General features: G+C 38.1%; 1 protein-coding gene across 1 annotated transcript in view; it reads left to right on the forward strand.

Moving 5' to 3' along the window:
* LOC128533806 (NACHT, LRR and PYD domains-containing protein 12-like) overlaps positions 1-12,171 on the forward strand; it is a 605,307-nt gene extending 593,136 nt beyond the window's left edge. Inside the window, exons 18-19 of the mRNA XM_053508060.1 lie at positions 10,410-10,583; positions 11,402-12,171. Coding sequence (XP_053364035.1) covers positions 10,410-10,583; positions 11,402-11,408 — 181 coding nt within the window. The 3' untranslated portion in view covers positions 11,409-12,171. The remainder of the gene's footprint in view (positions 1-10,409; positions 10,584-11,401) is intronic.

The following is a 12,171-nucleotide window of genomic DNA, read 5'->3' on the forward strand; positions in this document are numbered from 1 at the left end:
TCGGATCCGGAGTTAAAAACGTCGAATTGTGAGTACATTGTATACCAATAAAACCAAGAGTGTCTCTATCATAACTAATGTACTCCATTGTGGTATTTCTGGCAGTTTTAAAACGCTGTAAACTAACTTAAAAAACAAAAACAAAGAAAAGGTGGTCGGAGCAGTCGTAACAGCAGGCGACCTCACCGGCACCATCTTGGAATCTTCAGCTTACCTGTTTAGTTTTATTGCCATTCCTTTTAAAATATTGTCTTTATAGTTTTATATGTTGTTTTTCTTGATGTTCTTTTCTTCGTTTCTTTGTTTTACTAATATGACCCAATATATGTTCAGTGATACTTCAAATAATATGTTTAAATAGCATTGATTTCTGTATTGTGTTATATTTTTATACTTGTAACTGGTGTTAAAAATTTGGACAACTACAGCCAATGTGATCAGGGAGACAGGTAGGAGGGTACTTGGTGTATCATCAGGTAAGGTGAAAGTGGACAAGGAGACTTGTTGGTGGAATGAGGAAGTCCAGGAGTGTATACAGGGAAAGAGGCTAACTAAGAAGAAGTGGGACACTGAGAGGACTGAAGAGAGTAGACAGGAGTACAGGAAGATGCAGAGTAAGGTGAAGGTAGAGGTAGCAAAGGCCAAACAAAGAGCATATGAGGACTTGTATGCTAGGCTAGACAGTAAGGAGGGAGAGTTGGATCTGTACAGGTTGGCAAGGCAGAGAGATAGAGATGGGAAGGATGTGCAGCAGGTTAGAGTGATTAAAGATAGAGATGGAAATGTACTGACAGATGCCAGGAGGGTGATGGGAAGATGAAAGGAGTACTTTAAGGAGTTAATTAATGAGGAAAACGAAAGAGAACAAAGAGTAGAAGAGGTGACTGTTGTGGAACAGGAAGTAGCAAATATTGGTAGAAGTGAGGTGAGAAGGGCGTTGAAGAGGATAAAGAGTGGAAAGGCTGTTGGTTCTGATGACATACCTGTCATTGGTGCCAATTTTTAAGAACAAGGGAGATGTGCAAAGCTGTGGCAATTATAGAGGTATAAAGCTAATGAGCCAGACAAAGAAGCTGTGGGAAAAAGTAGTGTAAGCTAGGTTAAGGGCAGAGGTGAGCATTTGTGAGCAGCAATGTGGTTTTATGCCTAGAAAGAGTACATCAGATGCAGTATTTGCTTTGAGGATGCTGGCGGAGAAGTACAGAGAAGGTAACAGCGAGTTGCATTGTGTCTTTTTAGATTTAGAGAAAGCGTAGGACAGGGTGCCAAGAGAGGAGCTGTGGTATTGTATGAGGAAGTCTGGAGTGGCAGAGAAGTATGTTAGAGTGGTGCAGGACATGTATGAGAGCTGTAAGACAGTGGTAAGATGTGCTGTAGGTGTGACAGAAGAGTTTAAGGTGGAGGTGGGTCTGCATCAAGGATCGGCTCTAAGCCCCTTTTTGTTTGCTCTGGTGATGGACAGGATGACAGATGAGGTAAGACAGGAGTCCCCATGGACTATGATGTTTGCAGATGACATTGTGCTCTGTAGCGAGAGCAGGGAACAGGTGGAGGAAAATTTGGAGAGGTGGAAGTATGCTCTGGAAAGCAGAGGAATGAAGGTTAGCCGCAGCAAGACGGAATACATGTGTGTAAATGAGAGGGACCCAGGAGGATCGGTGAGGCTACAGGGAGCAGAGGTAAAGAAGGTGCAGGATTTTAAGTACTTGGGGTCAACGGTCCAGAGCAACGGAGAGTGTGGAAAGGAGGTGAAGAGGCGGGTACAGGCAGGTTGGAATGGGTGGAGAAAAGTGTCAGGTGTGTTGTGCGATAAAAGAGTATCAGCGAGAATGAAAGGAAAGGTGTACAGGACAGTGGTGAGACCAGCGATGCTTTACGGCTTAGTGACAGTTGCGCTGAAGAAAAGACAGGAGGCAGAGTTGGAGGTAGCAGAGCTGAAGATGTTGAGGTTCTCTTTGAGAGTGACAAGGATGGATAGGATTAAGAATGAGTTCATCAGAGGGACAACCCACGTTAGATGTTTTGGAGATAAAGTGAGAGAGGCCAGATTGAGGTGGTTTGGGCATGTTCAGAGGAGAGATTGTGAATATATCGGTAGAAGGATGCTGAGGTTTGAACTGCCAGGCAGGAGGTCTAGAGGAAGACCAAAGAGGAGATTTATGGATGCAGTGAGAGAGGACATGAAGTTAGTTGGTGTGAAAGAAGAGGATGCAGAGGATAGGGTTAGATGGAGGCAGATGATTCGCTGTGGCGACCCCTGAAAGGGAACAGCCGAAAGACAAAGAAGAAGAAGAACTGGTGTTAAAAATTTATCTCTACATTAATAAGCCAATGTATTATGGTGTGGGCTGCTGTGGGTCAGAAAGTCCACGGCCACTTTTTGGTCCCAGTCCGCCCCTGGCAATAACGAATGGAGAAAGCGCAGTCAAAGCCCGGGAATTCTGCGTTCCGCGGGGGCCAGTCATGAATAGCTGACACTCAGTGACAGCTAATGAAATTAAAGCATTTTGCGGCTTTCCACGTGGTGTGGCTTTGCTTAAATAATAGTATAAAATCGTCCAGACAATGGTTCGAATCCCGCTCTGGGTGAAAATGTAATAAATGTGAATCCTTTGTTTTACACTTTTTGCTTATGATTATCATTAAATTATAGCAACTGTGAGGTGAGTGCTAATGTGTTTCATAGCTTAAGAAAAAAAATCTCAATTGCAAACATGCATTTAGTACTGAAGCATAACTTAATAATATAATGGCATGGTTATATCGTGGCAGGGGGGCATTTTAGCGCATAACCGGCACTTTGAACACTGGCTGCACTCGAACCCGGGCTTTCCGCATGGCAGGCGAATCGCCTACCTCTGAGCCACTAATGCCCGTGCATATTTATGGCGCATAAAAACAATAAAACAATAGGCTAACATATCATACATCTTTGTAGACATTTTGCACACGTGCGGGTGCGTTACAATAATAATAATAATAATAATAATAAATTTGGAGAACTACTACTAATAATAATAATTATTCAGAATGGAGAAAACACAGTCAAAGAAGTACCATCATTGAAGGAGAGAAGAAAATGAAGAATAAATACATATATCAGCTTGAGCTTGACACGTTTATGAGCTCTGTCGCTTGCTGTCAATGGGCGCCTAAGAGAGAGAACACATTTTCGGCTTCAGTAGACACACAATAACAGACTAAAACATGACTGCCCCCTACAGGTAATGAAGGACATTTTCACAGCGTGGCAAGTCGGGGGATCCCTCTTCTCGAAACGTGCGTTTTTAATGGCCAGATCTGTATTCATTCATTTATCTTGTATTTGCTTGCTTACTTACTTACTTACTAACTAGCAAATGCTTTAGTAAAGGGCTCTTGACAAGGGAATATCACAGAACATGCGAGTTAACAACCATGCACCGATCACTAACCATTAAAATGTTGAATTTGAAATAAAATGCCACATATATATATAAATTATCTATTCTTAAATTATCATGTTCACCCATGGGTTACTGCATAAACACCGGAACTAAAAGTCTAGGGACAAAATTAAGTTTCTTTTTTCTTTTTTTTATTTGAGTTTAATCATGCAGCACTTTTAGTATTCATAGCAAAAGCAATCCAACGTTTGTGATTAAAGTACCCAAAATAACACAGGTTTTTAACCCAGCATAAACAACCCAACGATGTGTTAACAAAAACCCAGCAATTTTTTTGTGTACTACTACAGTACTAACGAATGGAGGAAGCGCAGTCAAAGCGTGGGGATTCTGCGTGCTGTCACGTTGTATTCAGCGAGTAGCACATATTTTTGTGTTTTTTTTTTTTTTTTCATTTCATGTATGTAGTTTTATCGATAAATCTGCTTATATCTGCGCACGCGTTTATCAGCCTTTTGATTAAAAATCTGCACGCCCAACTCACTTTCACTTTGCACAAGGCAGTGCTTATTGTTTATTGTTTATTTGAAGCGCATAAACACAATAAAACAATAATGTTTTAGGCTTACATATCATACATCTTTGTAGTCTTTTTGCACACACGCGGGTGCGTTACAATAATAAAAATAATACTGAATGGAGAAAGCGCAATCAAAGAAGTATCATCATTAAAGGAAAGAAGAAAATAAAGAATAAATACATATCAGTTTGAGCTTGACACGTTTATGAGCTCTGTCGCTTCCTGTCAATGGGTGCCTAAGAGACACAACACATTTTCGGCTTCAGTAAACACAATACTGCAGACTGAAACACGACTGCCCTCTACAGGTAACGAAGGGCATTTTCACAGCTTGCTGCTGAATCCCTTTTCTGAAAACGTGCATTTTTAAAGGCCAGATCTGTAAGCAGTTCTGACCTGAGCTTTGCCCTATTTTTTAATGCAGGTTATAAATAATCTCTTTAAGACGAATCCTTTGCCTGAATCCTGGTCATTGGCAATTATCAGTTGTCGTGGAAATTAATTGAAGACTCAGGCTTTGGTTTTCAGAAGATAACGACCTTTATTTATCATGCAATAACGGCCGGGGAAGACTGCAGTGTCACACTGAGCTCTGAACGCTTTTCGTTTAAATACCCTCTGATACAATAGAGTATTCAGTATACAGTGATGTTCCACAACAGCTGGGTTTCTTTAAATTCCCCCGTTCTATGTATACCTCACCTTCCTGGGCAAGCACATTCCAGGAGGCCTTATATGGTTAGCTTTTGCACCTACGATTCCCCATCCTATGTATAGCTTGGATTCCTAGGCAAGCACTTCTCAAATTGACTACAGAGAATGACTATTATGTTCCAATGGGTACCTAAAAGTAAGTGAAATCACATAAAAATTACTACCATACAGTCTGCTTCTGAAGAAGGATAAAGATCCAACAAATTGTTCATCTTATCGCCCATTTAGCCTATTCAATGTAGATTATAAAATTATAGCCAAGTCCTTAGCTCGACGGCTTGAAATTGTTTTACCCTTCATTGTCAACCAAAAACGGTTTTGTGAAATCCAGGTACGGCTCAGACAATATTCTAAGAGTTCTAAATATTATAGATCATTTAAATTTTACCAAGAAATCTGCCTTCATTGTATCCCTAGACGTTGAAAAGGCATGTGATAGGAATGGCCTTTGTTTTTGCAGTCTTAGAGAAAATAAAGTTAGGAAATAATTTTATTGAGTTGGTCAAACGCCTATATTCCAATCCTATAGCTCAGGTTAACACTAATAGGATGTTGTCTGATGGATTTTCAGTAAGCTGAGGTTGTCATCAAGGCTGTCCTCTCTCGCCCTTGTTATTTTTTTGGGTTATCGACCCACTGGCGGTTGCTGTGAGAACTAACTGGAGTATACATGGTATTACTGTAAAATAGGTCTGGAGGAACATTGTATATCTCTATACGCAGATGATGTTCTATTGTATCTTAAATACCCTGACACCTCTGCTGACGTGATTCTCACAGTAATTGAAAAATACAGTAATTTCTCAGAATACAATATCAATCTGGATAAATCTCAAGCTATGTACTGTATATGTATGCTCCCTCTGAGGCCAACTCAAAATCACCCTTTCATTTAGCACTTTCTGGATTTTAATATTTAGGAATTAATATTACTCCTAATTTTAAAGATCTCTGTAAAGCCAATTATTCTCCTTTGATCACAAAAATCAACCAGAATTTATTAGATTGGTCGATTCTTCCAAATTCTTTTTCGGCAGGATCAATATGAACATCCTTCCAAGATTAAATTTCCTATTCCAAAACCTGCCATGTTACTTAAATGCAAATTTTTTCAAGAGGATTAACTGTTCAATTTCAGGGTATATTTGGAATTATAAGAAACCCAGACGTGAATTCTCGGTATTGATGAAACCAATGGAATTGGGTCGGGTTTCGTTACCCAATTTCCAATTATACTTTTGGGCTGCTTAAATCGAGCACATGTTAAGTTGATATAACTATAAATTTGATTTACGCTGAGTTGGGATTGAATCCACAAGATGCTTTACCAGAATGTTACATTCCCTACCATTTATTCATAATTGACAAAAAATCCAACAACTGATTAAAGTTTTTACTGTTACAAACACTCTTTTGGTGTGAAAGGATGTTTAGAAATATTTATCCATTTCAAATAAGTTGTCTCTTAAGTCTCCAAGTCTTGATTTTCCCACTTCCATACAGAGAATTGGTCTTTTGACTTGGAGGTCAAGAGGAGTGTCTGAATTAGGTCACTTATTTGATGACGGCCATAAAAGATAATTTCAGGAGTTAAGACAGGAATTTAATCTGCCCAGTAAATATTTTTTATAAATTCCTTCAAATACGACACTTTTTAGGGTTTCAGTTAAAGAAGGTAATATACAATTTTATCTTACTGAAATAGAAAAAAAAGGTTTTCTTTGTAGTCTTAAAAAAAGATCTCTGAATTATATGCATCGTTGTAAAATGTTGGTCCTTCGACCTTTGACTCTTTAAGGATGACATGGGAAAAGGTCTTGGGGTCTGTTTTCAGTGATGAAGAGTGGCTGTCTTTCTGCTCAAATATCATTCCCAAAAGTGCTTTAATTTCGGTTTACGAACAAAACTTTAAATGCATTTATATAATTTATTTAACCCCAGTTCGCCTTCATATTTCCCAATTGTTTTCAGCTATGTTTCAAATGTAACATGGAGATGTTCTGGGATTGTCATAAAATAAATGTACTGGGGAGAGATTCAAAAAATTGTTTAAAATATAATTGGAAACACATTTGATTTGTCCCCAAAAGTATACCTTTTGAATTGTACAGTCGAGCTGTGTCTTGATTGTAATAAGGAATGTGTACTGAATTTCTGTATATACTTGGCCCAAAAATTTATATTATTACGATGGTTGACTGCTCAGATACCTTCGGTCAATATGTGGTTGAGTCAGGTGACCAAACTTTTACCACTGAAAAAATTAACTTATGATTTAAATAAAAAAATCTGAGGTGTTCTTGGTCCTCTCTCTGGAACTTTCTTGAGGGTCCTCATTGACTTTGCCTTTCTAAATTTGGTTTATAATTTTCATTTGTTTGTCTTTGCACTTAAGCATTTGTAGCCATTTGAATGTGTAACAAAATTTTGCCTGTTGTTGAGATACCTGTACCACTGCTGTTGTTTTGTTGAAAAATTTAATAAGAAAAATATACATATGCATGCATTTAACTGTGCAGTCAAACAGAATGTTACATTAGGGATGAAAATTACTGAAGCAAAAGTAATAATAATAATAATAATTATTATTATTATTATTAGTAGTAGTAGTAGTTATGATTATTATTATTATTATTATCATTACTACTACTACTACTACTAATAATAATAATAATAATAATAACTAAGGGAGAAAGTGCAGTTAAAGAAGAAACAATATTGATACAAAAGAAGGAAAGAAGAAACGAAAATAAAAAATAAAAATCCTGAATATAAAGTGGGGTTAAAGTGCTGCATGCGTGTGATTTTCTCTTAATCATGTTTATTACAACCTGGGCATGGTTTCCTGATAACGCACACTCTTAGCAGGCTAAAAAGACTCTTAAGATATATCTTATGTAAAGTGATTACTTTTCTAAGTGTATTTCTCAAACTGTCTCTTAGGAGTCTTCTTAAGTCGCTGCCTCTTACGTCTGACGTTACAAGGCGCTGTCTACAGTGAAGGTCCTGAATTAGCTGACATCGGTTGCTCAGGAATCGATTTTTCACTCCTTTTGCATGACAGCGTTAAGAAAGACGGCACTTTCTATGCAAATTAAACATTGCACTAAATTCTTCCAATAACGTTTACTTCGACATGGGTTAACTTATCAATAACATGCCATAATAGAAAAATATAGAAATTAAATCACCAAACTGTCGCTAATATTTTCATGTAACCAGTAGTGGCGGTGAAACGAACCTGGTATACAATCATAGTTGATTGACAAACAGCTGACAACACTCTTCACCAGCTTTAGAAACAATGTGAAGCATGTCAGTTATTGGGGTTGTATAGCGCACTTATGGAATGAATACGATGAGATGACAGAGTAGAGGTTTAATACCCCTAACTTCGCGAAACGTCAGGCGGTCACTCGAGGAGGCTCACAGTGCCTAATACCCCTATCTCACCTGTGCGGCTTGACTTATGGTGAGATGCGATGTTAGGCACCATGAGCTGCTGCGATTGCCTGCCGGTGTTCCGCTAACATTTCGCGAAGTTCTGCAAGGTCCGGAGGCTTCCGCGAGGATAGCCAATAAAATAAATTTTTTTAAATTTTTTTTAGTGACCGCCCGATGTTCTGCAAAAAAATTAAACATAGTTTACTGTAGCTCCATGATTAACTTGCTCTTGGGCAATTAAACGTTAAATTTTTCGCTCGGAAAGATGGAAATGTACTTACAGTGCCAAAACTCGCTGTGAATCATGAATCTACTTACAGCCACTGTGCGAGACCGTGCAGGTGAGATAGGGGTATAACACCACATCTCACAGCGAGTCATATGTAGGTAAGATAGGTGTATTAAGCATTAAAATTGTGTCAAAAAATGTCCATCCAGTCATGAATGATGGCTAATGATCAATGAAACATATTTTAAACAAAAAGCAGCAAGCAGCTGGACATCGGGACGTGGAGTTTAAGTAGAAGGCATTGGCCTGGCAAGTGCAGGTCTGAGCAGGTCAAGAAGCTCCATAATCTGTTGCCTTGGAAGGCGAAACTTTTTTTAATTAGCCACCTCAGGGCTGAAGTTTTGCCTAAAGGAAAAATTTACCTGAACCACACGGCTCCACGGACGGCACCGTCTTCGGTTTAACACATCAACACGCTGTATCGCTGCCAAATTGTTTGCCACCTGTTCAATATTAAAAGTGTTTGCCAATTTTAATGCATTAGTCACATTATGAAATAGACTAATTAAAAGTCACTCTATTAGTACTTATATAAAAATAAAATTAAATTCTTAAACAGGCCTACAGTATATTCCATCAGTAATACGACTTTGATAACGTGCCATAATGTGCTTGCATACACGGCTGATTTATAAAGACTGCTGCACAGTGGTGGCGACTAGCGTCTTAAGCTCTCGGTAAACTATGCTAAGAATGAGTTACGGTTGGTTCAGACCAACCTTACGAACTTGTGACCGACCTAATAGATACTTAGAGTACAAACGTTTCGGGAATTGTGCCTTTACATTAAGAGAGAAGTTAAGTTACAACTTAAGAACTACTTAGCGATAAGAAGCTTTCAAGAAACCAGGCACAGATCATTTTAATTGATACACAGTGTTTTCCTCACATTTCATACAACATTTCCGTAATTTTCTTCCAATCTTGTAAAGCTGATTTGCGACAGTGATAATCTTACTGGCCTGAACCCCAGGACAGACAACATACACAGCCACAAGCATGATGTCTGAAGATCTCTGTTTATTCTCAGAAAAAGAGAGAACATTTAAACATTTGTCCAAGTGCTGTGTCCCGAACATCAAAAGAACCAGTCATTAACATGTCAGTCATAGAGAGACCCGGAGACAGACAGACGAGAGGAAATGCATTTGCATCATCCGTGTAGACAAAAGAGTTCTAGTGGACAAGAGCTGTTTGGATTTATATTCATCTGAACTGATAATGAACTTCCTCTCTCTGTGAATAGACTGTTCATCTATATAGACTGAGCCCTGAACTCCAAACCTCCTTAAGACTTCAGCAGGCCATGTCCAGTCCTTATGGTCTCTTATCAATAGAGTCAATTCAAAACCAGTCTCCCAGACCTCGAAGCCATCCATCTCTCTCCACACTTGACTAGGAAAGAGTAAAAGACTTCAAGTCTGACTAATCTACCTGTGCTTCAGATATAGCTAGTCAATGTGCCAAGCTTAATTAAATACAATCCATCATTCATGTACAATTTCTCTGTGTTTTTATAATACAGTGTTCATTATGTTACATCAAAAGAACAAAAGTGATTAACATGTAAGTCAAAGAGAGAGACATATCAGAACACCGGGGATCTGGCAACCGCTTCAACAACACTGTGCTAATTTACACTAATTTTATAATGTGTAAAACCGACGACTGTTAATTTCTCAGATTTTATTAAATTAAGAAAAATATGTAATCAGATTCACTTTCACATTTTTTTTTTGGTGTTTCTTTCTGGAATCTCTTTGTCTTTATGTCAGTTTTCTGTAGAGTTTTTGTTTATTGTGAATTTTACTTTTGAACCTGTAGAACCTGATGCAATTTGTAGACATTTTTTACTCTCCATTAGATTTATAATTCAGGAATATCTATTTAAATGATCAGCAAGTAATCTGGTTTATACAAGACATGAATATTATTATTTCCTCTTCTATAGTCCTGTATGATCTGTGATGAAGAGTGTGTCATTGTGTCTCTACAGGTTGTGTGGTTGTGGTGTCTCAAATGAAGGCTGTGCTGCTCTGACTTCAGCTCTGAGATCAAACCCCTCACACCTGAGAGAACTGAATCTGACCTGGAATTATGTAGGAGACTCAGGAAAGAAGCTGCTCTCTGCTCTTAAGGATGATGAACATTTTAAACTACAGACACTGAAGTGAGTAATGACCTTTTTGTATTATTGTTGAAATAATAAAAGACTAATTATATAAGTAATTAATCATTAGTCTGTACATTTCTATTTAGTCCCAATAAATATACGATTAGCAGGTTAGAAGTGTTATCACTGTTTTATTTAAATATGTTTCTCTAACAATATGCTTTAATGCTTTAATGTTTTGTGTTCAGTAAAGTTGATTTTAAATCCATGTGAAGTCAGAAGACAGGGAGTCAGTCAGAGTCTACAAAATGTCACAAATGAGTGCATGAGAGTGATTGTAAATGAACAGCTCGTCTCCTTGTGACACCCTGCTATCTCTGACTTCATACTGCTGCTTTTGTCTGAACAAGATGATCTCTGCTTTTCCCTGTTTCTGGAAGCAAACTTCATTCTCTTAAAACTTTTATGCTACAAATATTGTATTTAAGCCGCCACTTTCCTCACTCTGACACTTCTTCCAGCACCCGACCTCCACACCGTGTCTTCTGTCATTCCTGTAAAATTCACCTCAGCTTGTTCTTAAAGTCTGCATTTAAATATAAATGTAGAACAAGAGCTAAATGACTCAGTAGTGTTGATTATTTAAAAAGCTCCAAAGCCTGTGATTGGATAAGAGCAGTGATGTGATGAGTAAATATCTGCTCATGTTCCTGTTATAACACAGATGTTACTAAGAATGAAGAAATGTTGAATGATTAATTATAAACAGGAGATGATGATGTTTCCCTTGAAGGAGAGATGATTACATGCTGTTGATCATAAAGTACCTCAGTCCAGTTTATGGTTATTAATACACATTTTCCTTTTATATTCAGGGTGTGATGAACATCTTTGTGTGATGAAGACTCCGGTGTTCCTGCGTCTCCATGTTGGTGATAGAGAACATGCTCATAAACACATCATTCATTTAGTTATAACACATTAAACAGACTCAGAGACGTGAGAAGTGTGTGTTCATCGTGCACAGTGAATCACAGACTGAGTGAACACAGACAAGTGGAGTGACACAAGTCATCAAATCTGCCAGTTCTGTTATGAAATAAATGAAACATCAGCCTTGTTGTGGTCGCTGCTCGTCCAAACACATTCATGGACCAAAATTAACTGTTGTATGACGTAGGTTTGATGGGTCATGTGATTATTCTGTGTTTTTGATTACTGTTATTTTTTATTATATATCTTTTTTCTTATGCATGCTTTTTTATTGCTGTTTTGTTGGGTTCACAATTAAAATGACAAATGACATTGTATTTAAGTCCTTTTAAGCCCAATCCCAATTCTACCCCTTACCCCTACACTTAGCCCTACCCCTCTGTTTGGAGCGTTCACGTAAAGGGGTAGGGGTGTCTCATTTCTCTTTTGGTTGGAGGGGTAGGGGTAAGGGGAAGGGCCAGATAGCCCTCCAAACGAAGATTTTTCGGGACCTCACTTCCAACGAAGGGCTAAGCGAAATTTTCATCATGGCTGCTCACTCGAGCAAGCAGACCCATAAATGTAACTAATTTTTGCCATTAACAAGGATTTTTATGACAAGTTTTCATTATATGTATATTACCTTTAGTCTTGTGTTTGTGTTTATGGTGAT

This window comes from Clarias gariepinus, chromosome 12 (assembly GCF_024256425.1).
Source record: "Clarias gariepinus isolate MV-2021 ecotype Netherlands chromosome 12, CGAR_prim_01v2, whole genome shotgun sequence".
Lineage (NCBI taxonomy): Eukaryota > Metazoa > Chordata > Actinopteri > Siluriformes > Clariidae > Clarias > Clarias gariepinus.